The sequence below is a fragment of the Somniosus microcephalus genome, chromosome 3 (genome assembly GCF_052327205.1).
Source record: "Somniosus microcephalus isolate GS21.2 chromosome 3, FLI_Smic_1.0, whole genome shotgun sequence".
NCBI lineage: Eukaryota > Metazoa > Chordata > Chondrichthyes > Squaliformes > Somniosidae > Somniosus > Somniosus microcephalus.
Window position 1 is genome coordinate 29611586 of NC_140989.1, and position 26586 is coordinate 29638171.

Sequence of the window (26586 nt, forward strand, 5' to 3'; positions counted from 1 at the left end):
CTATTCTGCTGCTCGGGCTTACACCTCCTCGATCAAACCCTCCCACCCAACTGACACGGAGCGTAGCTTTCCACAGGATGTCTCCGGTGGTGCTGGACCTTATCTGGTCGTGTTTGAGCACCAGAATCGGTGTCTAGGAACCAGCTTAAGGCACACATCCTCTCGTGAAAGGTGTTTGCCATTCCATTCACTGATTAGAGATGAGAAGCAGACGAGCTGTCGGGCATTCATCACCCACACCAACAACTTGCCTTTGTATAGCACCTTTAATGTAGGTAATATTCTCAGGGGCTTCACAGAGGGCAGTCAGAGGATGAGGAGTAGTACAGTAATACGCCTCCCAAACGTGGCACCTTCGCCGCCTAAAAGGACAAGGGCAGCAGGCGCATGGGAACAGCATCGCCTCCCAAGATCCCCTCCAAGTCACACACCACCCTGATTTGGAAATATATCGCCGATCCTTCATCGTCGCTGGGTCAAAATCCTGGAACTCCCTCCCTAACAGCACTGTGGGAGTACCTTCACCACACGGACTGCAGCAGTTCAAGAAGGCGGCTCACCACCACCTTCTCAAGGGCAATTAAGGATGGACAATGACGACCCTATCCCAAGAATGAATATAGAATCCTACTGCACAGAATGAGGCCATTCGGCCCATCATGCCTGTGCCAGCTCTTTGAAAGAGCTCTCCAATTAATCCCACTCCCCCCCACCCCCCTGCTCTTTCCCCAAGTATTTATCCAATTCCCTTTTGAAAGTCACGATTGAATCTGCTTCCACCCCCCTTTCCGGCAGCGCATTCCCAATCATCATAACTCGCCGCGTAAGAACAAAATTCTCCTCATCTCGCCCTCCCTGGTTCTTTTGTCAGTAATCTTAAACGGCCTGAACGACAAGGCGACCTCAGTGGGCGAAGAGCCCTCTCCTGAGCCTGCCCTGAATACTGTTCCCAAAAGCTGAGAACAAGAAAGACAAATGCAACAAGTAAGAGCTTAACAGGACAGCGCAGTCGAGATAACGTGGCCACTCACGCAGGCGCTCAAGCCGTCACGGGATTTTAGTCGTGCATTTCTCTGGATCCAGCAGGGGGAAAGGCTTATGCCACTTTAGGTAGGCCGAGTGTGAAGGTAACATGTGACCCAGGGGAACAGCCGTGGCTGATTAACTCGGAACCTGGCCCGCTCGTGATTTCAGTCATTTATGAATGGAGGTCCTCGGGGCAAATTTTAGCATCAATAATTAATGTCTCTTTATGCGCCATTATACATTATATCCATGGATTTCACATTTTAATAATTAACACTTAAAATTAGAGCTGCCATGCTGCATAATTAATATTTAAAACTGGTTTCTTTCGGTACATTTGTTTCCCGTGGCGGCGATCGTGGTGTCACTCACCGAAGAACAGCTGGTTTTCATTTAAACCTTAAGAATTGTTCAGCTAATAAAACAATCCTCAATCAGTGGTTAATGCAGAGTATGGGTGCACTCGGGGAGGGGGAAGAGAGGGGCAGAGAGAGAGAGGGAGGGCAGAGAGAGAGAGCAGGACAGAGAGAGAGAGAGCAGGACAGAGAGAGCGAGAGAGAGCAGAGAGAGAGGGGCAGAGGTGGGAGAGCAAAGGGAGGTAGAGAGAGGGGGACAGAGAGAGGGGGGTCAGAGAGAGAGAGGGAGCAGAGAGAGAGGGAGCAGAGAGTGAGGGGGCACAGAGAGGGGGAGAGAGAGAGGAGAGGGGACAGAGAGAGGGGGGATAGAGAGAGGGGGTGCAGAGAGAGAGGGAGCAGAGAGAGAGGACAGAGAGAGAGGGAGCAGAGAGCGAGGGAGCAGAGAGAGAGAGGACAGAGAGAGAGAGGGACAGAGAGAGAGGGGACAGAGAGAGAGAGGGGACAGAGAGAGAGGGGACAGAGAGAGAGGGGACAGAGAGAGAGGGAGCAGAGAGAGAGGGGACAGAGAGAGAGGGGACAGAGAGAGAGGGGACAGAGAGAGAGGGAGCAGAGAGAGAGGGGACAGAGAGAGAGAGGGAGCAGAGAGAGAGGGAGCAGAGAGAGAGGGGACAGAGAGAGAGAGAACAGAGAGAGAGGGGACAGAGAGAGGGAGCAGAGAGAGAGGGACAGAGAGAGAGGGGACAGAGAGAGAGGGAGCAGAGAGAGGGGGACAGAGAGAGGGAGCAGAGAGAGAGAGGACAGAGAGAGAGGGGACAGAGAGAGAGGGGACAGAGAGAGAGAGAGGACAGAGAGAGAGGGGACAGAGAGAGGGAGCAGAGAGAGAGGGGCAGAGAGAGAGAGGGAGCAGAGAGAGAGGGGACAGAGAGAGAGGGGACAGAGAGAGAGAGGACAGAGAGAGAGAGGACAGAGAGAGAGGGGACAGAGAGAGAGAGGGGAAAGAGAGAGAGGGGACAGAGAGAGAGGGAGCAGAGAGAGAGGGGACAGAGAGAGAGGGGACAGAGAGAGAGGGGACAGAAAGAGAGGGGACAGAGAGAGAGAGGGGACAGAGAGAGAGGGGAAAGAGAGAGAGGGGACAGAGAGAGAGGGGACAGAGAGAGAGGGGACAGAGAGAGAGGGGACAGAGAGAGGGGACAGAGAGAGAGGGGACAGAGAGAGAGAGAGGGGACAGAGAGAGAGGGGACAGAGAGAGAGGGGACAGAGAGAGAGGGGACAGAGAGAGAGAGGACAAAGAGAGAGGGAACAGAGAGAGAGGGAGCAGGGAGAGAGGGAGCAGAGAGAGAGAAAGCAGAGAGAGAGAGAGGGGACAGAGAGAGGGGACAGAGAGAGAGGGGACAGAGAGAGAGGGGACAGAGAGAGAGGGGACAGAGAGAGGGGGGACAGAGAGAGAGGGAGCAGAGAGAGAGGGAGCAAAGAGAGAGGGGACAGAGAGAGAGAGGGAGCAGAGAGAGAGAGGGGACAGAGAGAGAGGGGACAGAGAGAGAGGGGGGACAGAGAGAGAGAGGGGACAGAGAGAGAGGGGACAGAGAGAGAGGGGACAGAGAGAGCGGGGACAGAGAGAGAGAGGGAGCAGAGAGAGAGGGGACAGAGAGAGAGGGGACAGAGAGAGAGAGGGAGCAGAGAGAGAGGGGACAGAGAGAGAGGAGACAGAGAGAGAGAGGACAGAGAGAGAGGGAGCAGAGAGAGAGGGGACAGAGAGAGAGGGAGCAGAGAGCGAGGGGACAGAGAGACAGGGGACAGAGAGAGGGGACAGAGAGAAAGGGGACAGAGAGAGAGGGGCAGGAAGAGAGGGGCAGAGAGAGAGGGAGCAGAGAGAGAGGGGACAGAGAGAGAGGGGACAGAGAGAGAGGGAGCAGAGAGAGAGAGAGAGAGAGAGAGAGAGGGGGGACAGAGAGAGGGGGGACAGAGAGAGAGGGGACAGAGAGAGAGGGGGCAGAGAGAGAGGGGGCAGAGAGAGAGGGGACAGAGAGAGAGGGGACAGAGAGAGAGGGGACAGAGAGAGAGGGGCAGAGAGAGAGAGGGGACAGAGAGAGAGGGGCCAGAGAGAGAGGGGCCAGAGAGAGAGGGAGCAGAGAGAGAGGGGACAGAGAGAGAGGGGACAGAGAGAGAGGGGCAGAGAGAGAGGGGCAGAGAGAGAGAGGGGACAGAGAGAGAGAGGACAGAGAGAGGGGGGACAGAGAGAGAGGGGGCAGAGAGAGAGGGGACAGAGAGAGAGGGGACAGAGAGAGAGGGGCAGAGAGAGAGAGGGGACAGAGAGAGAGGGGACAGAGAGAGAGGGAGCAGAGAGAGAGGGGACAGAGAGAGAGGGGACAGAGAGAGAGGGGACAGAGAGAGAGGGGCAGAGAGAGAGGGGCAGAGAGAGAGGGAGCAGAGAGAGAGGGGACAGAGAGAGGGGACAGAGAGAGAGGGACAGAGAGAGAGGGGGCAGAGAGAGAGGGGACAGAGAGAGAGGGAGCAAAGAGAGAGGACAGAGAGAGAGTGGACAGAGAGAGAGGGAGCAGAGAGAGAGGGGACAGAGAGAGAGGGAGCAGAGAGAGAGGGAGCAGAGAGAGAGGGGACAGAGAGAGAGAGCAGAGAGAGAGGGGCAGAGAGAGAGGGAGCAGAGAGAGAGGGAGCAGAGAGAGGGGCAGAGAGAGGGGACAGAGAGAGGGGACAGAGAGAGAGGGGACAGAGAGAGAGGGGACAGAGACAGAGAGGGACAGAGAGAGAGGGGACAGAGAGAGAGGGGACAGAGAGAGAGGGAGCAGAGAGAGAGGGGACAGAGAGAGGGGACAGAGAGAGAGGGGACAGAGAGAGGGAGCAGAGAGAGAGGGGACAGAGAGAGAGGGGACAGAGAGCGAGGGGACAGAGAGAGAGGGGACAGAGAGAGAGGGGACAGAGAGAGAGGGAGCAGAGAGAGAGGGGACAGAGAGAGGGGACAGAGAGAGAGGGGACAGAGAGAGGGAGCAGAGAGAGAGGGGACAGAGAGAGAGGGGACAGAGAGAGGGAGGGACAGAGAGAGAGGGGACAGAGAGAGAGGACACAGAGAGAGAGGACAGAGAGAGAGGGAGCAGTGAGAGAGAGGGGACAGAGAGAGAGGGGACAGAGAGAGAGGGGACAGAGAGAGAGGCAGAGAGAGAGGGGCAGAGAGAGAGGGGACAGAGAGAGAGGGACAGAGAGCGAGGGGGCAGAGAGAGAGGGGACAGAGAGAGAGGGAGCAAAGAGAGAGGGGACAGAGAGAGAGAGGACAGAGAGAGGGAGCAGAGAGAGAGGGGACAGAGAGAGAGGCAGCAGAGAGAGAGGGGGCAGAGAGAGAGGGGACAGAGAGAGAGGGAGCAAAGAGAGAGGGAGCAGAGAGAGAGAGGACAGAGAGAGGGAGCAGAGAGAGAGGGGCAGAGAGAGAGGGAGCAGAGAGAGAGGGGCAGAGAGAGGGGACAGAGAGAGAGGGGACAGAGAGAGAGGGGACAGAGAGAGAGGGGACAGAGAGAGAGAGGGACAGAGAGAGAGGGGACAGAGAGAGAGGGGACAGAGAGAGAGGGAGCAGAGAGAGAGGGGACAGAGAGAGAGGGACAGAGAGAAGGGGGACAGAGAGAGAGGGAGCAGAGAGAGGGAGCAGAGAGAGAGGGGACAGAGAGAGAGGGGACAGAGAGAGGGAGCAGAGAGAGAGGGGACAGAGAGAGAGAGGGACAGAGAGAGAGGGGACAGAGAGAGAGGGGACAGAGAGAGAGGGGACAGAGAGAGAGGGAGCAGAGAGAGAGGGGACAGAGAGAGAGAGGGACAGAGAGAGAGGGGACAGAGAGAGAGAGGGACAGAGAGAGAGGGGACAGAGAGAGAGGGGACAGAGAGAGAGAGGGACAGAGAGGGAGCAGAGAGAAAGGGGACAGAGAGAGAGGAAGCAGAGAGAGAGGGGACAGAGAGAGAGGGGACAGAGAGAGAGGGGACAGAGAGAGAGAGAGAGCAGAGAGAGAGGGGACAGGGAGAGAGGGAGCAGAGAGAGAGGGAGCAGAGAGAGAGAGAGCAGAGAGAGAGGGGACAGAGAGAGAGGGAGCAGAGAGAGAGGGGACAGAGAGAGAGGGACAGAGAGAGAGGGGACAGAGAGAGAGGGGACAGAGAGAGAGGGGACAGAGAGGGGAGCTCTCCTTGATAATTTGGCAACAAGGTCAAACTTGAAAGCTTGCAAGAACAAACCCAAAACAAAAAACTATGAAAAATGGATTGACCCAGATTGCCATAACATGAGGAAAAAACTTAGAAAAATATCAAACCAAAAACACAGACAGTCAGAAAATGAGGAATTATGCCTTACTTATTGTCAGACACTAACACAATGCAGAAACACACTCAGAACCAAAAAAGAGCAGTATATTAAGAATACACTCAGCTCCATTGAGAAATCCATTGATTCCAATTGTTTCTGGGACAACTGGAATACATTACACAAAAAACAACATGACGAATTGGCCATTCAAAATGGAGACACATGGGAAAACCACTTTGAAAAATTATACCAGAAAAACACACTAAGGCCAGAGCAACACCAAATATGCAAAAAACTGGAAAAGCTCGAAATGGCCATAAAAGATAACTAAAACTGGCTATCCTAAAACTCTTCAACTTGGTTCTGAGTGTCGCTTACTTCCCTGATATCTGGAACAAAGGACTCATAACGCCCATATACAAAAGTGGGGACAAAGTCGACCCAAATAACTATCGAGGCATCTGTGTAAACAGTAACCTGGGGAAGGTATTCTGTAGTATCATAAACAAAAGACTTATAAACTTCCTTGAGGAGCACAATGTCTTGAGTAAAAGCCAAATTGGATTCCTACCAAACTATAGAACATCAGATCATATCTTCACCCTGCAGACCCTAATTGACAAACATGTTCATCAAAACAAAAGCAAAATCTACGCATGCTTTATAGATTTCCAAAAGGCTTTCGATTCCATCTGGCACGACGGTCTATTCCTGAAACTTATCGAAAGCAAGGTAGGGGGAAAAACATATGATGTAATTAAATCAATGCATACAAACAATAAATGTGCAGTTAAAATTGGAGACAAACAAACAAAATACTTCCCACAGGGGTGGGGGGTGACGCAGGGCTCGCCCATCTCACCGACACTCTTTAATATTTACATAAATGAATTGGCAAAACTACTGAACAATCTACAGCACCCGGCCTCACCCTATATGAATCCAAGGTTAAATTCCTCCTCTATGCAGATGACCTGGTCACCAACTAAGGAGGGTCTACAGCAGAACCTGGATCTGCTGGAGTCGTTCTGCCAGACCTGGGCCCTGACAATAAATCCCCAAAAAACCAAAGTCCTTGTGTTCCAGCAAAGATCCAGACATCAGGGACCCAAAATAAATTTCACACTAGGAACAACCAAAATTGAACAAACCACTAACTACACACACTTGGGCTTAAAAATCAGTTCTACGGGAAATTTTCATCTGGCTGTGAATGAACTGAAAGAGAAAGCAAGAAGGGCTTTCTATGCCATTAAAAAATCAATCCAAATAGAAATCCCAATTAGCATTTGGCTCAAAACTTTTAAATCAGTAATTGAACCAATTGCACTCTATGGCAGTGAGGTGTGGGGACCGCTTACACAACAAGAATTTGCAAAATGGGACAAACACCCAATTGAGATCCTACATGCAGAATTCTGTAAAAGTATCCTCCGGACTCAAAGGAAAACCGTAAACAATGCATGCAGGGCAGAACTAGGCCAATATCCATTAATAATCACTATCCAAAAAAGAGCCACCAAATTTTGGAAACACCTAAAAATGAGCAACCCCCACTGCTATCATTACGAAGCCCTGAAATGCCAAGAGAGGACCATAAAGAAGAATACCCTCAGTCAACTAGTCCTGGGACTCAGTGAAGTAACTACTAACACTACTAACAATAACCAGCCCCAGGACAGTGACAGCGTAACACAAAGAATTCGACCCAACACAATCGTCACTAAGCAAAAGGAAAAATATCTGTCATATTGGGCAGAAACAACAAAAACCCAAAACAAACTCAATTGCTACTTGGCCCTAAACAGACAATACAACATGGCTGATTACCTGACCATGGTAAAGGATAGAAAACTGAGAAAAACCTTGACAATGTATAGACTTAGTGAACATAGCCTGGCGATCGAAAAAGGTAGACACAGGCAGACCCGGCTACCAAGAGAGGACAGGATATGCTGTCACTGCAGTCAGGGAGTGGTGGAGACAGAGATGCACTTCCTCACAGCTTGTAGAAAATATCAGGGCATAAGGGAGAATTTCTACCCAAAATTCACAAAAATATGGCCGGAATTCAGAAATTTGAATGACGACCAAAAACTCCCATACCTACTAGGGGAAGAGAGAAATTGAGTAACCTTAGCGGCACACTATGTTACAGCTTGCCATAAACAGAGGGACAACCACTAAATATAAGAAAAGAGTATATACAAATTATATGAATGTATATTTATACACTCAGGGATATATCTGTTTATACACTGTATGGATAGATCTGTGTTTATGTGTTCAACCATGAATGTTTTTCGATGCTTTGGCAACATAAGGTGTACCTTGTCATGCCAATAAAGCGATTTGAATTGAATTGAATTGAATTGAGAGAGAGAGAGAGAGAACAGGACAGAGAGAGAGGAAGGGTGGGCGATGGGATGAATCTTGATTGTCAGTCAAACAGCCTTTTGCCCCCAACTCCTATATTTTTATTAACTAATAAAACAATAGTGTTCAAACAAAATGAAAAAAAACTTGCAATTGTTTTTTTTACCGTGATTTTTCTCCCGGGTTGCTCACAGCAGTTTCCTGGAGATGAACCTTTGAAGCTGGAGACTCCAGCGCACTCCCGGAGGGTTGTCGAACCTCCGTGTGGGACATTCACTCACTGAGTGAGCGTGACTCAGTCCCACGACATGTGGTGCGTTTACCCACTCGGCCAGTCGGGGGAGCCCTTCTTCCTTTCTCTTTAACGCTGTCTAAACAATTCTTCCATCTTTGTTTCTCTCTGTCAGAATTCAGTCACAAAGGCTTCTGCTCCTCACAATCCAGTGAGGCGCTCAATCCGTTCCCCACGTCCCGTGGAAGTGGGTTCTGTAGTTTAAAAAGAAAAACTTGCATTTATATAGCGCCTTTCACAACCACCGGACATCTCAAAGCGCTTCACAGCCAATTAAGTACTTTTGAAGTGGAGTCACTGTTGTAACGTGGGAACCGCAGCAGCCAATTTGTGCACAGCAAGCTCCCACAAACAGCAATGTGATAATGACCAAATAATCTGATTTTGTTCTATTGATTGAGGGATAAATATTGGCGCAGGACACCGGGGATAACTCCCCTGCTCTTCTTCAAAATAGTGCCACGGGATCTTTTACATCCACCTGAGAGAGCAGGCGGGGCCTCAGTTTAACGTCTCAGCTGAAAGACGGCACCTCCGGCAGTGCAGCACTCCCTCAGTACCGCACTGGGAGTGTCAGCCTAGATTTTTGTGCTGAATTCTCTGGAGTGGGACTATGAACCCTTCAGACTCAGAGGTGAGAGTGCTGCCCACTGAGCCACAGCTGACACCTAAGTTTAGGTGACCGCACAGCTCTCCCCCAGTGAACGTCAGGCAATCATCTGAGGGGTCGTCGGCTGGTGCAGGCTGAGGTTGCGAAGCCGGCACGAGGCCTGATTTTTAAAGCAGCCGCCTCGTCTTATCGGGCCTGTACGCCAAAAGCATTTGATTTTTGTACCTGTCGGTGGCAGACTGGGGGGCGGCCTGCAGTGATAGGCTGTGCTGAGGCCTGGGGTGACGGGGGGGGGGGGAGGGGGGGTTGGGGGAGGGGTGGTGGTTATACTGAAATGAGCCAGTTTCAGAGCTATTCGAGGTCAGAGGCGTCAACACGTGGAAATATTAGCAGTGAGATTTGAGTTCAAGAGGCGCGAGGCCGATTGTAATCTTCTTCCACTTTTTTCTTTTGCCAGTTTTCTCCCCCTCCCCCTGCCTCTTCTCCTCCTCCTCCAAAGACGTGAGCTCCTTTCAGGGCCCGTGGTTCCACAAGAGCCAGGACTCTCACAATTGGCCAATATTTACATGAATGTTGGCTATTCAACTGCAGGGGAGGCATCGCAGCCCAGTTGATCTCGAACTTGCATTGCTATAGCGCCATCCACGACCTCAGGACGTTCCAAAGCGCTTTATAGCCCATGAATTGTAGTCGCCGTTGTAATGTCGGAAACGTGGCAGTCAATTTGCCCACATTGCAAATAGCAATAAAACAAGTGATCAAGTCATCTGTTATTAGGTGTTGGTTGAAAGAATAATATTGGCCAGCACACCGGGGAAAATTCCCCTGCTCTTCTTCGAATAGTGTCGTGGGATCATTTACGTCCAACTGAGAGGTTAGACAGGACCTCGGGTTTAGCGTCTCAGCTGAAAAACGGCACCTCCAACAGTGCAGCACTCCCTCAGTGAAGTGTCCTAACCCGATGGCCACATGTGTATTTTCAGGCAAGGGAGCGATCAGGAGCAGAAACCTTGGCTGATTGTCACCCCGCCCCCCCCACCCAGGGCACCAGTGCCACTTCTATTTCCGTATTGCCATCGCTCAGCTAGGGATCAGCTGGCAAAGCACAAATCTAGAGTCCAACCTGGGGACATCCTGACTTAACCACCCAACGATTTAACTGGCTGAGCTTCCAAGGGAGCTGCGTAAACCCATTAAGTAGCTGAAGCCGTTTTTAGTTTGAGATGAAAGACATCAACATACCTGGGGACTAGGGTTACCACCTCTGGTTGGACATATCCCTGGAGGATTCATCACATGACCAACAACCTCCCCGCCCCCGCGCTCCCGCCATTGGTCGCCCGACATGTCCATCCTCGCAGTGCACCACAATCTAGGGTGACCGTATTCTCTAAACCGAATCTGGGGCGGGAGGAGAGCAAAATAGCCCGGACGGAAAATGTAGGTTGTGCAGCATAGCGAGGCAGAATTTTTTAGCAGCACATATACACTACAAATGCAAAAACAAATGTGCACATAATTACCACAGACGTGACGTCACACTGTTGAAGCACATTCGGACAACCGTTTTTAAATAATACAATAACACTGGTCAGTCTGTTGACCGGAAACTCTGATTCTGTCTCACGCTATGATATGCACATATTCCAATGACTATGGCCCTATTCTATTCGGGGACGTGTTTCCTGAACCGGGGACACTGTTTGCCCGGGGACACAGTCCCTCACCCGGGGACTGTCCCCGGAAAATGGGGACGTGCGATCAGCCTATCACAATCCTACGCCAATCGGAAGGTGAGCAGCCTCTTCGTTATCCCATTGGTTGAATCTTCGCTGTCCGTCAGACAGCCTCTACCCACATACTTTTTATAACTTGTAAACAAAATCGATCAGAGAAATTGTAACAAAAAAAAAAAATGTTTTTATTACCCCAATGATTTTTCTCCTGGGGTCCCTTGAATCAGTGGCCGGGAGATTAGTCTTTCATTCCAGGAGACTCCAGGGCAATCTTGGAGGGTTGGCGACCCTAACTGGGGATGGAGTTTGGTGTTTACAGGCCTTGGTGGCGAGAGCAGCAGCCAGGGTTATGAGTCCCTTCAGTAAATGGATTCCAGGTGGTTGGGACTGTGAAAGGGCGACTCAGAGGCACCGCCACCATAAAGTAACAGCAGTTTACAGCGACAGCAGCACTATTTATATTCCAAATTAGCAGCTTGGTCTCATTTCCAGAAACCCGCAATTGTCTGGATTTATAAAGACCCCCGCAGTGGGACCTAATCAACAGTCCCTCAGAGTTCCTGACCTCCTGGCTATAATTACAGAGCTGCTTGTGCCCAGATCACCGTTCCATTTTAATTTTCATTTGATTCATTCTTGGGATGTGTGGGCGTCCTTGGCTAGGCCGGCGCTTATTGCCCGTTCCCCTAGTTGCCCTGGTGAAGGTGGGCCTTCTTCTTGAACCGCTGCACCTGGCCGTTTTTTTTGATACAACCGACTGGCTCGCTCGGTCAGTTCAAAGGGCAGTTAGGAATCAACCACTAGTACGATAGCAAAATACTGCGGATGTGCTGGAAATCTGAAATAACAACAGAAAATGCTGGAAAAACTCAGCAGGCCAGGCAACATCCATGGAGAGAGAAACAGAGTCAACGTTTCAGGTCGAAACCCTTCTTCAGAACTGAAAAAACACAGGAAATGAAACAGATTAAAAGGCCAATTTGGGGGCTGGGAAATGGGGATGAAAGAACAAGAGAGAAATGAAGAGACATTAAGAGGTATTCAAAACGAGACGAGATGGTGATAGGACTAGTGGAGACAAAAGACGGCTCGAGATTAGGTGTGAAATGCGCTGGCAGAATGGGAGACAGCTGCCATGTGGGAGAGAAAAAAAGGGGTGGGAGGAAAGGGCCAAATCAAAGGTGTGGATAAAAAATATATATAAAAATGTAATAAAAACCTCGGCCCCTATTACATTTTTATATATATTTTTTATCCACACCTTTGTTTTGTGCCCTTCCCCCTTTCTCTCTCCCACATGGCAGCTGTCTCCCATTCTGCCAGCGCATTTCACACCTAATCTAAAGCCGTCTTTTGTCTCCACTAGTCCTATCACCATCTCGTCTGGTTTTGAATACCTCTTAATGTCTCTTCACTTCCCTTTTGTTCTTTCATCCCCATTTCCCAGCCCCCAAACTGGCCTTTTAATCTGTTTCATTTCCTGTGTTTTTTTCAGTCCTGACGAAGGGTTTTGACCTGAAACATTAACTCTATTTCTCTCTCCACGGATGTTGCCTGGCCTCTGAGTTTTTCCAGCATTTTCTGTTGTTATTTAGGAATCAACCATGCTGGTGTGGGGCTGGAGTCAAATACAGAATCATAGAATCATGCAGTAAACAAAAGCGTTCAAAGAAATTTTGTCAGTGGTCAGAGTGATATACCTATCAATTCATCCAATGAAAAGCGACGAGTTAAGAAAGTAACTATAGGTTTTTATTGGCTAAATAACAGAGCCCACCCTCGTGGGTGATCGGATACAACAAGGAGGAATGCCAGCCAGTCGACTACCTTTATACCTGGGCAGGTAGGTGGAGTCATGGGCGGAGTCAGCAGTGGTCAGCCCAGGTATAGCAGCGTGACAAGAGGCGACCTCGTATAGTGATACAACAGTGTGAACAGTGATAACCATAGAGTAACGATATGACAGTGATAACTATAGTGTAACGATAGTGAACGATAAAAGTGGTTTACCACATTCACCCCTTGTTTAGATTTGAGTCCGGCGGGGTGAAGTGTACTACCAGTTCTGGTATGTCAGTCTGTCCGGAGGCCTCGTAAGCCTTTCTGATCGTCGCAGCGGCAGTGTTGCATTATCCGGTGTTAATGCTGGTGTCTGCGTGGTCGGCGAAGGCTCGTGGGGTTCCGGCATGCCGTCTACCTGGGCTGGAATTGGGGGGGTGGTGGGGGGGGTGAAGGTGGTGTCTCTGGAGTGCCCGAGGGTGCGAGGTCTCGTAAGGAGACTGTGTCCTCCCGCCCGTCTGGGTATGCCACATAGGCGTACTGGGGGTTGGCGTGCAGGAGGTCCACCCTCTCGACCAGGGGGTCCGTTTTATGGGCCCTCACGTGCTTTCGCAGCAAGACGGGCCCCGGAGAGGTCAGCCAGGTTGGTAGCGTGGTTCCCGTAGTCGACTTCCTGGGGAAAGCAAACATTCGTTCATGGGGGGTGGCGTTGATGGCAGTGCAAAGTAGTGACCGGGTGGAATGCAGCGCTGCCGGGAGGACTTCCTGCCAGCGGGAGGTTGGGAGGCCCTTAGACTTTAAGGCTAAGAGGACGGCCTTCCATACCGTCGCGTTCTCTCTTTCTACCTGGCCGTTCCCTCGGGGGTTGTAGCTGGTGGTCCTGCTTGCAGCAATACCTCTCGCTAGTAGGAACTGATGGAGTTCCTCGCTCATGAAGGAGGAGCCCCGGTCACTATGTATATAGTTTGGGAACCCGAACAAGGCGAAGAGGTCGTTCAGGCATTTAATGACCGTGGTACTGGTCATGTCTGGGCAGGGGAAGGCAAAGGGGAAATGGGAGTACTCATCAACAATGTTGAGGAAGTACACATTACGGTCAGAGGACGGGAGCGGCCCCTTAAAGTCGATGCTCAGGCGCTCGAAGGGGCGGGTGGCCTTAATCAGGCTTGCTCTGTCCGGCCTAAAGAAGTGCGGTTTGCACTCGGCACAGGTCTGGCAGTTCCTGGTCATGGTCCTGACCTCCTCGATGGAGTAGGGCAGGTTGCGGGCCTTAATGAAGTGGTAAAGTCTGGTGACCCCGGGGTGGCAGAGGTCGTTGTGGAGGGTCTGAAGTCTATCACTTTGCGCGCTGGCGCATGTAATTCGTGACAGAGCATTGGGGGGTTCGTTCAGCTTACCTGGCCGGTACAAGATATCATAATCGTAGGTGGAGAGCTCGATTCTCCACCTCAAGATCTTGTCATTCTTGATTTTGCCCCTCAGCTTGTTATTAAACATAAAAGCGACCGAACGTTGGTCGGTAAGGAGGGTAAATCGTTTGCCTGCCAGGTAGTGCCTCCAGCGTCGTACCGCCTCCACAATCGCCTGGGCCTCCTTCTCGACCGACGAGTGTCGGATCTCAGGGCCCTGTAGGGTCCTTGAGAAGAAGGCCACTGGTCTCCCCTCCTGGTTAAGGGTGGCGGCTAGGGCGAAGTCGGATGCATCGCTCTCGACTTGGAAGGGGATGGACTCATCCACTGCGTGCATAGTGGCCTTGGCAATGTCTCCCTTAATGAGGGAGAAGGCTGCGCACGCTTCCTCCGTAAGGGGGAAGGATGTGGACTTCATGAGGGGTCTGGCTTTGTCCGCATAATTGGGCACCCATTGGGCATAGTAGGTGAAGAGCCCCAGGGTTCTCTTCAGTGCCTTTGGACAGTGGGGGAGGGGTAGCTCCATGAGGGGGCGCATTCTTTCGGGGTCGGGGCCGATGACTCCGTTCTCTACTACACAGCCGAGGATGGCAAGGCGCGAGGTGTTAAACACACATTTATCCTTATTGTAGGTGAGGTTCAGCCGTTGGGCCATATGGAGGAATCTCTCCAGATTAACATCGTGGTCCTGCCGGTCGCGGCCGCAGATGGTGACGTTATCTAGATAGGGGAACGTGGCGTGCAGCCCGTTCTGGTCAACCATCCGGTCCATCTCCCTTTGGAAGACCGAAACCCCGTTGGTGACGCTGAAGGGAACCCTAAGGAAGTGGTAGAGGCGGCCGTTCGCCTCGAAGGCTGTATACTGGCGGTCCTCAGGGTGGATAGGGAGTTGGTGATAGGCCGACTTAAGGTCGATGGTGGAGAATACCCGGTACTGCGCAATCTGATTGACCATATCAGATATGCGGGGAAGGGGGTATGCGTCCAGCTGGGTGTACCTGTTTATGGTCTGGCTGTAGTCGATGACCAGGCGGTTTTTATTGCCGGTCTTAACGACCACGACCTGGGCACGCCAGGGGCTGATGCTCCCCTCGATGATGCCCTCCTTCAGGAGACGCTGCACCTCAGAGCTAATGAAAGCTCTGTCCCCGGCGCTGTACCGCCTGCTCTTGGTAGCGACGGGTTTGCAGTCGGGGGTGAGGTTAGCGAACAGAGAAGGTGGCGGGACCTTGAGGGTGGATAGGCCGCAGGTGTTACGCGGTGGGTGGTTTAAAATCTGCTGGTTGTCGACTGTGAGTGGGGGGAGGGGTCCGCCGTATGCTAGCGTGACGCTTTGGAGGTGGGATTGGAAGTCTAGGCCTAGTAGGACGGCAGCGCATAGCTGGGGCAGGACGAGGAGTTTAAAATTTTTATACTCCGTACCCTTAACCGACAGGGTCACAACACAGTAGCCGCTGATGTCTGTGGCGTGTGACCTCGATGCCATCGAGATCCAGTTGCGCATTGGCAGGACAGGGAGGGAGTAGTGTCTGGGTGGATGAAGCTCTCCGTGCTTCCGCTGTCGAACAGGCAGGTCGTGGCGTGGCCGTTTACTTTGATGTCCATCATCGACTTGGACAGGTGATGCGGGCGGGCCTGGTCCAGTGTGACGGAGGCTAGTGTATAGCTGAGCGAGTTGTTGTAGTCTGCAGTTGAGGCGGTAGTCGGGTCTAGAGGCACGGTGGTGGTCGGGCGTGGTGGGTAAAATGGAGTCTCCCACGAGGTTGGACAAAATGGCGGAGAAGATGGCTGCCCCCATAACTCACATGAGGCACTGCTGGTGTCAGTTGCCTGTATCAAAGATGGCCGCCCCCATGACTCACATGTGGGGATGCTGGCCTCTGTTGCCTTGAAGGAAGATGGCTGCCCCCACAGCTCGCATGAGGCACTGCTGGCCTCTGATGATCCACCTCTGCAGGCCTTAGCGAAGTGGCCTTTCTTCATGCAGTTAGAGCAGGTAGAGTTCCTGGCTGGGCAGCGCGACCTCGGGTGTTTCGCCTGGCCGCAGAAGAAGCAGCCGGCGGCCCGATCGCGGGGGTCCGATGTCAGAGCCGGTACCGGGGGTGGCGGTCTCGATCGGGTCCGGGACGCCGACGCTGAGGTAGGTCCCAGGGGGGTTGCTGCGGGGGGTATCGCGGTCGGGGTCGGTCCCAAGTCCCAGGGTCGCGAGTTACAGTACCTTGAGTATGCCTCGAGGTCCCGATGGGCCACCTCTAGAGAGAGAGCGAGGGCTGCAGCTTTGTCCAGGTCGAGGTCCCTTGCTTCCAGTAGTCTTTGCCGTGAGTAGTCGGACCGCAGGCCTTTCACGAAGGCATCGCGGACATTGTCTTCAGTATTTTCTGCCGCCGTTACCGCTTTAAAGTTACAGTCTCTGCCGAGTGCTTGTAGCACCCGTAAAAATTCCTCCACGGGCTCTCCTGGCTGTTGCGGGCGGGATCTCAGGAGGTGTCTGGCATACATGGAATTTACCGGGGTTTGGTACTGTCTTTTCAGCCGGTTGATGGCGTCCTCGTATGTTTTAAGGTCCCGGATGAGTGCGAATACTTTAGGGCTCACTTGGGCGTTCAGAACTCTTAGCATGGATTTCTGAGGCACGCCGGATTCTCCCAGGTAGGCTTCGAAGCAGCTCAGCCAGTGTTCGAAGTCGAGGGCTGAGTTTGCTGCCTGTGGGTTTAGATCCAGGTACGGTGGTCTGAGGGCTCGCAGCCAGGCCGGCTGCTGTGGCTGTTGTAGCTGGGCGTCTGGCTGGTCGCTTGGCTGGTCGTTTGACTGCTCAGGTGTCGACATTTTAAAATTTAGCCAATAAAATTGATATACCTATCAATTCATCCAATGAAAAGCGACGAGTTAAGAAAGTAACTATAGGTTTTTATTGGCTAAATAACAGAGCCCACCCTCGTGGGTGATCGGATACAACAAGGAGGAATGCCAGCCAGTCGACTACCTTTATACCTGGGCAGGTAGGTGGAGTCATGGGCGGAGTCAGCAGTGGTCAGCCCAGGTATAGCAGCGTGACAAGAGGCGACCTCGTATAGTGATACAACAGTGTGAACAGTGATAACCATAGAGTAACGATATGACAGTGATAACTATAGTGTAACGATAGTGAACGATAAAAGTGGTTTACCACACAGAGTTATGAGACCTTTCAGTCAATGGATTCCACCGTGCCCGTGCCGGCTCTTTGGTAGCGCTATCCAATCAGTCCCACTCCCCCTTGCTCTTTCCCCAGAATCCCTGCAAATTTCTCCTTTTCAAGCATTGATCCGATTCCCTTTTGTAAGTTACTATTGAATCTGCTTCCACCGCCCTTTCAGATCATAACAACTCGCTGCATAAAAAACAAATAGGCCAGACCGGCGAAGAACAGCAGATTTCCTTCCCTAAAGGACAATAGTGAATTAGTTGGATTTTTACAACAATTTTGACAGCTTTATGGCCAGCCTTACTGATGCTTTCACTAGGTATTTCCAGATTTTTAAAACAATTCAAATTCTCAAATTGTCATGGTAGGATTGTGAACTTGTGTTCCCCGGATCAATAGTCCCGGCCTTTTGATTACTAGTCCAGTAACATAACCACTGTACTCTCATACCCCATTGACTTCCTTCACAAAGGGTGGAGTTTTACTTTTTAATGAAAACTTATTAAAAGTTTTTTTTTTTAAAGTGATCAAGAGGAGGGTAACAAACCCGATCCATCAGTCGAACAGGCCTCATTGATCTCACTTTGTTATTAGACGGGGCCACTCGAACCCCTCGGCCCACCATTGACCAGATCCGATGTCAAGCAGGGGGCTTCCCTAAATGAATGTTCTTTGGTTAATGGACGCTGCCCGATGGAACCGATCTATCTGAAAATCAGAATGATTTATGAATCGGTTGCCTGCTGCTGCCGAGCTCCTCCAGAGTATTGAGCAACTACATCCAGGCCAACACTCCCAGAGCAGTGCTGAGGGAGTGCTGCACTGTCAGTTGTGCCGCTTTTTGGATGAGACGTTAAGCCGAGGCCCCGCCTATCCTCTCAGGTGCACGTAAAAGATGCTGACGTAGGAAAACTACTAGGCACTTGGTCTAAGCGTTAAGCAAAGCTTTAATCAACTGTTTTACAACATGGAGGTCTAGTTGTGTTCTTCACTAGTTCCTGTTAAGAATGTCCTGCGCAAGCTGGGCCCGTATTTATACTCTCCCTGGACAGCGCCACCCGTAGGCCGCTCAGTATTATTTCATAAGTCTTTCTTTCATGAATGACTGATTCATGTCAGATGCCATGGATACAAAGAAGAGATGGGGAGTTCTGGTGTCCTGGCCAATATTTATCCCTCAATCAACATCACTGAAAACAGATTATCCGGTCATTAATCACATTGCTGTTTGTGGGAGCTTGCTGTGCACAATTTGGCTGCCGTGTTTCCTACATTTACAACAGTGACAACACTTCCAAAAAGTACTTCATTGGCTGTAAAGGGCTTTGGGACATCCTGAGGTCGTGAAAGGCACTATATAAATGCAAATTCTTAATTGGTTGTTGAACAGTGAAAACAAGATCAGAAATTGCTGGAAATACTCAGCAGGTCAGGCAGCATCTGCGGAGAGAGAAACAGAGTTAACGTTTCAGGTTGATGACCTTTCATCAGAACTGGAAAAGTTAGAGATGTTTTAGGTTTTAAGCGAGTACAGAGGCAGGGAAAGGGGGGAGGGGAGGAAAGAACAAAAGGGAAGGTCTGTGATAGGATGGAAGGCAGGAGAGATTGAAAGACAAAAGGGATGATTTACTTGTACTTCCTCCAATTTAGTATACTGTATTTGCTGCTCAGGATGCGGTCTCCTCTACATTGGCGAGACCAAATGCAGGTTGGGTGACTGCTTTGCGGAACACCTCCGTTCAGTCCGTAAGGGTGACCCCGAGCTTCCGGTCGGTTGTCACTTTAATTCTCCGCTCCACTCCCACTCTGATCTTTCCATCCTCGGCCTCTTACACTGTTCCAACGAAGCTCAATGTAAGCTCGAGGAACAGCACCTCATCTTTCGATTAGGCACTTTACAGCCTTCTGGACTCAACATCGAGTTCAACAATTTCAGACCAGAACTTCTGCCTCTATTTTTCCGTATGGCAGCTGTTGATGATTCTGCCATTCCCATTTGCACCTCATCTTTTGTTTCTTAACTTGTCCCATTACCATCTCCTTTTGCCTTTTAATCTCTCCTGCCTTCCAGCCTATCACAGACCTTCCCTTTTGTTCTTTCCTCCCCTTTTCCCTGCCCCTGCACTTGCTTAAAATCTGTTACATCTCTAACTTTTCCCAGTTTTACCGAACGGCCATCGACCTGAAACGTTAACTCTGTTTCTTTCTCCACAGATGCAGCCTGACCCGCTGAGTATTTCCAGCACTTTCTGTTATTATTTCAGATTTCCAGCACCCGCAGTATTTTGTTTTTTGTATTAGTGAAAACAGGATGCCTGGCTGCCCACTGAAGATTGGTGGGAACTAGTCGCGGTAACTCGCTTGCCTCCCTTCACGTAACACCTCCTTCTTTCTATTCGCAGGACCCGGCTTTCTCGGCCCTGATCCACGACAAGCTGCAGGTGCCCAACACCACCCGCAAAGCCTGGAACGAGCGCGACAACAGGTGCGACATCTGCGCCACCCACCTCAACCAGCTGAAGCAGGAGGCCATCCAGATGGTGCAGACACTGGAGCAGGCGGCCACGCTGGAGCAGTACGACCCCTCGCCGGGCTCCCCCCCGCCCCTCTCCAACATCCCCTCGCTGGTGGGCTCGCGCAACATCGGCAGCCTGCAGGCGGCCCGGGACTGGGCCTTTGTCCCGGCGGCCTACGCCGCCGCCACCACCACCTACGCGGGCTTCCTGACCAACAAGCACGCGGGCAAGCCCAACTCGCTGGGCGTTGGCTGCGGGGCGGAGAAGAAGGGCGGCCCCCCCGGGCATCCGGTCACCAAATCCGGGCTGCAGATGGTCACCAGCCCCAGCAACGGCAACATCCTGAGCTCGGTCGCCATCCAAGCCCACCAGTACCTGGAAGGAACGTGGTCCGTGTCCAGGACGAATGGCGTGACGCTCTACCCCTATCCAGTAAGTGTTTGTAAGGCACGTGCGTAACACACACACACACACACAGACACCCCTCCGTAAACTTGAGCTCGTCTAAAATTCTACTGCCCGAGTCCCAACTCGCACCAAGTCCCCTTGGGTCGGAGCGATCATAGTATGATCGAATTCCTCATTAAGATGGAGAATGAAGTAGTTGACTCAGAGACTAGGGCCCTGAATTTAAATAAAGGAAACTATGATGGTCTGAGGCGCGAGTTGGGTAGAATTGATTGGGGAATGTCACTCAAAGGGTTGACGGTGGATAGGCAATGGCAAACATTCAAAGACCGCATGGATGAACTACAGAATTTGTTCATCCCAGTTTGGCATAAAAATAAAACAAAAAAGGTGACTCAACCGTGGCTAACAAGGGAAATTAGGGATAGCATAAGATCCAAGGAGAGGACATATAAATTGGCCAGAAAAAGCAGTAAATCTGAGGATTGTGAGCAGTTTAGGATTCAACAAAGGAGGACAAAGGGATTAATTAAGAAGGGGAAAATTGAATATGAGAGTAAGCTTGCAGGGAACATAAAAACTGACTGTAAAAGCTTTTATAGATATGTGAAGAGAAAAAGATTGGTGAAGTCGAGCATAGGTCCCTTACAGTCAGAATCAGGGGAATTTATAATGGGGAACAAAGAAATGGTAGACCAATTAAATACATATTTTGGTTCTGTCTTCACAAAGGAGGACACAAATAACCTCCCAGAGATGTTGGGGAACATAGGGTCTGATGAAAGGGAGGAACTGAAAGAAATCAGTATTTGTAGGGAAATGGTGTTAGGGAAATTGATGGGATTGAAGGCCGATAAATCCCCAGGGCCTGATAATCTACATCCTAGGGTACTTAAGGAAGTGGCCCTAGAAATAGTAGATGCATTGCTGATCATCTTCCAACATTCGATGGAATCTGGAACAGTACCCATGGATTGGAGGGTAGCTAATGTTACCCCACTATTCAGAAAAGGTGGTAGAGAGAAAACGGGGAATTACAGACCGGTAAGCCTGACATCGGTAGTGGGGAAAATGCTAGAGTCCATTATAAAAGATGTAATAGCAGAGCACTTGGAAAACAGTGACCGGATCGAACAAAGTCAACATGGATTTACAAAAGGTAAATCGTGCTTGACTAATCTACTGGAATTCTTTGAGGATGTAACTGGTAAAATAGATAAGGGAGAACCAGTGGATGTAGTGTATTTGGACTTTCAGAAAGCTTTTGATAAGGTCTCGCATAAGAGATTAGCGTGTAAAGTTAAGGCACATGGGATTGGGGGCAAGGTATTGACTTGGATAGAGAACTGGTTGGCAGACAGAAAGCAAAGGTCTTTTTCCGCGTGGCAGGCAGTGACTAGTGGGGTACCGCAGGGATCGGTCCTTGGATCCCAGCTATTCACAATATATATTAATGATCTAGACAAGGGAACTAGATGTAATATCTCCAAATTTTCAGACGACACAAAGCTGGGTGGGAGTGTGTGCTGTGAGGAGGATGCCAAGAAACTCCAGGATGATTTGGATAGGTTGGGTGATTGGGCAAAAACATGGCAGATGCAATATAATGTGGATAAATGTGAGGTTGTCCACTTTGGTGGCAAAAACAGGAAGGCAGATTATTATCTGAATGGCAATAGATTGGGAGAAGGGGAAGTGCAACGAGACCTGAGTGTCCTTGTGCACCAGTCGCTGAAGGTAAGCATGCAGGTGCAGCAGGCGGTTAAGAAGGCAAATGATATGTTGGCCTTCGTAGCGAGAGGGTTTGAGTACAGGAACAAGGATGTCTTGCTGCAGTTGTACAGGGCCTTGGTGAGACCACATCTTGAGTATTGTGTGCAGTTTCGGTCGCCTTATCTGAGGAAGGATGTTCTTGCCATGGAGGGAGTTCAGCGAAGATTCACCAGGCTGATACCTGGGATGGCAGGAATGACGTATGAGGAGAGATTGGGACGATTGGGCTTGTACTCGCTGGAGTTTAGAAGAATGAGAGGGGATCTTATTGAAACTTATAAAATTCTGACAGGACTGGACAGACTAGATGCAGGAAGGATGTTCCCGATGGTCAGGGAGTCCAGAACCAGGGGTCACAGTGTAAGGATAAGGGGTAGGCCATTTAGGACAGAAATGAGGAGGAATTTCTTCACCCAGAGAGTGGTGAACCTGTGGAATTCTCGACCACAGAAGGCAGTAGAGGCCAATTCATTAAATATATTCAAGAAGGAGTTGGATATATTTCTTAAGGCTAAAGGGATCAAGGGGTATGGGGAGAAAGCAGGGACCGGGTACTGAAATTGGATGATCAGCCATGACCGCATTGAATGGTGGAGCAGGCTAGAGGGGCCGAATGGCCTACTCCTGCTCCTATCTTCTATGTTTATGTTTAAGTCCCGCTCACCCATCACCCCTGTGCTCACTGACCTATGTTGGCTCCCGGTTAAGCAACACCTCGATTTGAAAATTCTCAAATCACTCCCATGGCCTCGCCCCTCCCTATGTCTGTAACCTCCTCCTGTGCTACAACCCCCCGAGGTCTCGGCCCTCCTCCAATTCTGGCCCCTCGCACGTCCCCGATTTTCATCACTCCGCCATTGGCGGCCGTGCCTTCAGCTGCCAAGGCCCTAAGCTCTGGAATTCCTCCCTAAACCTCTCTGCCTCTCTACCGCCCTCTCTTTAAAGACGCTCTTTAAAATCTACCTCTTTGACCAAGCATTTGGTCACCTGCCCTAATAGCTCCTTATGTGGCTCGGCGTCAAATTTTCAGGATTATGCTCCTGTGAAGCTCCTTGGGATGTTTTACTAGGTTAAAGGCGCTATGTAAATGCAAGTTATTGTTTACAACTGGTTATAAGTTAGACTTAGGCAAGCGGGAGGGGTGTGTTGCTGCGATGAGTGAGCGCACACTCCTCACTGGGCAGATGGAAATTCCACCCGTGCGGTTCGGAGACCGGCGATGGCTTTTCACGCACGTCAGATGATTGAAAGCAAAACGGACTCTTGATTAGGGTTACGGGGGGAAAGATGAGATTGGTTCTGATTTTACCCCGGTATAAGCTTCCATCACACCTCGCGAAGACGACGGGATCAGGGCAATCCCTCGTGAGCAAAACGAAAAAAAAAAATTGTTGGAATTGTGGGACCCCCCAGAAACGTGGCTGATTCCCCCAATTGGGAAGTAGTGTCGGCAGGGGATGCTGGTGAGGAGATCATGGGCCCTCGGCCCTTGACTTCCTGTCCGTTAACTTAAATAGAAGGGGATTGCGGGCCTGCAATGTCCAGACCAGCGTTCCCCGTGAGCATCCCTTCCCGGTGAGAGTGCCTGATCGGGGGAGTCAGCCGTATTGTCTTTCAGTGCAGTTTGTGGGGGAAACCCTGCCACCCCATTTCCTACCATAATCCCTGACATGAATCAGTCATTCATGAAAGAAAGACTTATGAAATAATACTGAGTGGCCTACGGGTGGCGCTGTCCAGGGAGAGTATAAATACTCGGGCACGGGCCCAGCTTGCGCAGGACATTCTTAACAGGAACTAGTGAAGGACACAACTAGACCTCCATGTTGTAAAACAGTTGATTAAAGCTTTGTTTAATGCTTAGACCAAGTGCCTAGTAGTTTTCTTACGTCAATCCCCATACACTGGGTTCCTGCATCAGCAGCCATCACTGACTGGGAGATTCCTCACGGTGAGGGAGGGATAGTCATCCCTGGGTCCAGAGCGGCATTTATTGAGGGCCTTAGACCAGGTGGCCTGTCCGTCCACTCAATACAATATTTTTTTCCAAATTGATTCACTGCCGAGGCAGTAAAGTAAATCACACGAGGAGCAGGACTTCCTGAGAGGCCGCGAGGGTGAAAGTGATGCTCCACCAGCCCTTCACCCTCCTTCAGCAAATGTGGTGCCCCTTTAATTAATCTCCCGCACACTTTTCAGTTCATCAGCTTTTGCAGGGCGAGTCCCATCGATGCAGTTGTCAGCACGGTTAACTCCCCATGGATTCCCCGCTCAGGCCTGAGTTAAAATTACAGTCGGGTCTCAGTGATGTCATCGGGCCGCAGCGTGCCTTAGTAAAGAAGGACCCCGTTGGCTCTGGGCGGGCGTCCTTGCTGCCTGCTCAGGAGAGCAGGTTAAAACTGCAGACATTGGGATCATGGCGGCTTTCGGACATGCAAGAGCCAGGGGTGATTTTAACTGCCCACCCGCCAGGTTTCTGCTGAGCGAATAGGGTTAAAATCGCCCCCAAAGCCAAAATGGGCAAATCAAGATTAAAGGATGTTAATGTTAAGCGTATCGTGACACCACTATTCCCAGCCAGAATGGAAGTGATTGGGCAATTCCCTCGTCAATCACTGCTGTGTGTGACTGGGATTGATTATACGCACATAATTTGTATTGTGTAAGCATCCTCCACTCACTGCATGTTGCTGGGGAAATCACCCTGCTTTTATCGGGAGACTTCACTGTAGTTTCGATCATGTGTTCTGGATTTCAGCTGTGGCTCAGTGGGTAGCACACTCATCTCTGAGACTGAATGGTTGTGGGTTATATATCTAGGCTGACACTCCAGTGCAGTGCTGAGGGAGTGCTGCACTATCGGAGGTGCCGTCTTTCGGATGAGATGTTAAGCCTGCTCTCTCAGGTAGATGTAAAAGATCCTATGGCACTATTTCGAAGAAAAGCAGGGGAGTTATCCCCGGTGTCCTAGCCAATATTTATCCCTCAACCACAACACAACAAAAACAGATTATCTGATCATTTTCACGTTGCTGTTTGTGGGAGCTTGCTGTGCGCAAATTGGCTGCCACGTTTACAACAGTGACTACACTTCAAAAGTACTTCATTGGCTGTAAAGCGCTTTGAGATGTCCGGTGGTCGTGAAAGGCACTATAGAAATACAAGCCTTTCTTTAGGTTGATTAGTCATTGATTTCACTGCAGTTTGTGGGATCTTGCTGTGTGCAAGTGGCTGTCCTGTTTAGCTACACAACAATAGTCACCGCACTGAAAAACTCGCTGCATCCGAAACACTTTGAGCTGTTTCTGAGAAATGTGTTGAGGTGCATAGACTAGGCTTGTATTCCCTTGAATACAGAAGATTAAGGGGTGATCTAATTAAGATGATTAAAGGAGTTGACAGGGTCGACAGAGAGAAACTATTTCCTCTGGTTGGGGGGAGTCCAGAACAAGGGGGCATAACCTTAAAATTAGAGCCAGGCCGTTCAGGAGTGATGTCAGGAAGCACTTCTTCACACAAAGGGTAGTGAAAATCTGGAACACTCTCCCCCAAAAATACTGTTGAGGCTGGGGGGGGCGTCAATTGTAAATTTTAAAAGTGAGATTGATAGATTTTTGCTAGCCAAGAGTATTAAGGGAAAGGGAACCAAGGCGGGGAGATGGAGTTAAGATACAGATCAACCATGATCTGAATGAATGGCGGAACAGGCTGGAGGGAATGAATGGCCTCCTCCTGTTCCTAAATGCAAGTCTTGCTTTTTTATTTATTTATGTTTACGATGCTGAGAAGTAGCAGCCAGAGGAAGTGGTCCTCCGGCCTGCTCTGAACCTGGTTGATCTTTGAAAAGGGATCCAGATGGCCGCACTCTCACTCTCTGACTAACATCGGTTATTTATGGGATGGGCCTGGTTGTCGGAGATGGATATGTGGGGAGGAACAGAAACAATAATCAAAGTGAGATCTCACCAGTGGTCATGTACTGAATATCCTGAGTGTAGCTGAACAAACACCACACAGGCTCACCGAGCACATAAAAGGCAGCAGTCAGTCCCAAGACCCCGACTGCTTCTCAATTGGAGTCAGCTTTGACCTTTTAGATTCCACTGAGATAAATTGGGAAAACGTTGGAGCTCCATTCGGGAGGTTAAAGTACCCACGCTGACTGTTTCAGTGCTCCTTTAAAGCAGATGGGGATGTTTTGAGGGAATTATTATTGTAACATACTCGCTCCATTTAATTAGAATCATGGAATCGTGCAGCACAGAAGGAGGCCATTCGGCCCACCATGCTTGTGCTGGGTCTTTGAAGGAGCTGTCCAATTGGTCCCACTCCCCCGCGCTTTCTCCACAACCCTGCACGTGTTTCCTTTGTAAGTATTTATCCAATTCCCTTTTAAAAAATACTATTGAATCTGCTTCCACCACCCTTTCAGACACTGCGTTCCATATCGTAACAACTCGCTCCGTAAAATAATTTCTCCTTATCTCCCGTTTAAGGAACTTTTTTTTAAATTCTCCTAGTTTGTAGGAGAATTTTAGTTTTCACGTTCCCGCTACACTTCCACAGCGGCCTGCCACCTCGGATCTCCTTGTCAACCTTGGCTCAGTTGGTAGCACTCTCGCCTCTGGGTCATAAGGTCGTGGGTTCAAGTCCCACTCCAGAGACTTGAGCACAAAATCCAGGCTGACTCTCCAGTGCAGTGCTGAGGGAGTGCTGCGCTGTCGGAGGTGATGAGATGTTAAACTGAGGCCCCCATCTGCCCTCCCAGGTGGACGTAAAAGATCCCATGGCACTATTTCGAAGAAGAGCAGGGGAGTTCTCCCCGGT

General features: G+C 50.4%; 1 protein-coding gene across 1 annotated transcript in view; it reads left to right on the plus strand.

Moving 5' to 3' along the window:
• The window catches only part of kif26ba (kinesin family member 26Ba), an 891296-nt gene that overhangs the window by 138722 nt on the left and 725988 nt on the right, over positions 1-26586 (plus strand). The window contains exon 3 of the mRNA XM_085979789.1: positions 19465-20010. Coding sequence (XP_085835915.1) covers positions 19465-20010 — 546 coding nt within the window. The remainder of the gene's footprint in view (positions 1-19464; positions 20011-26586) is intronic.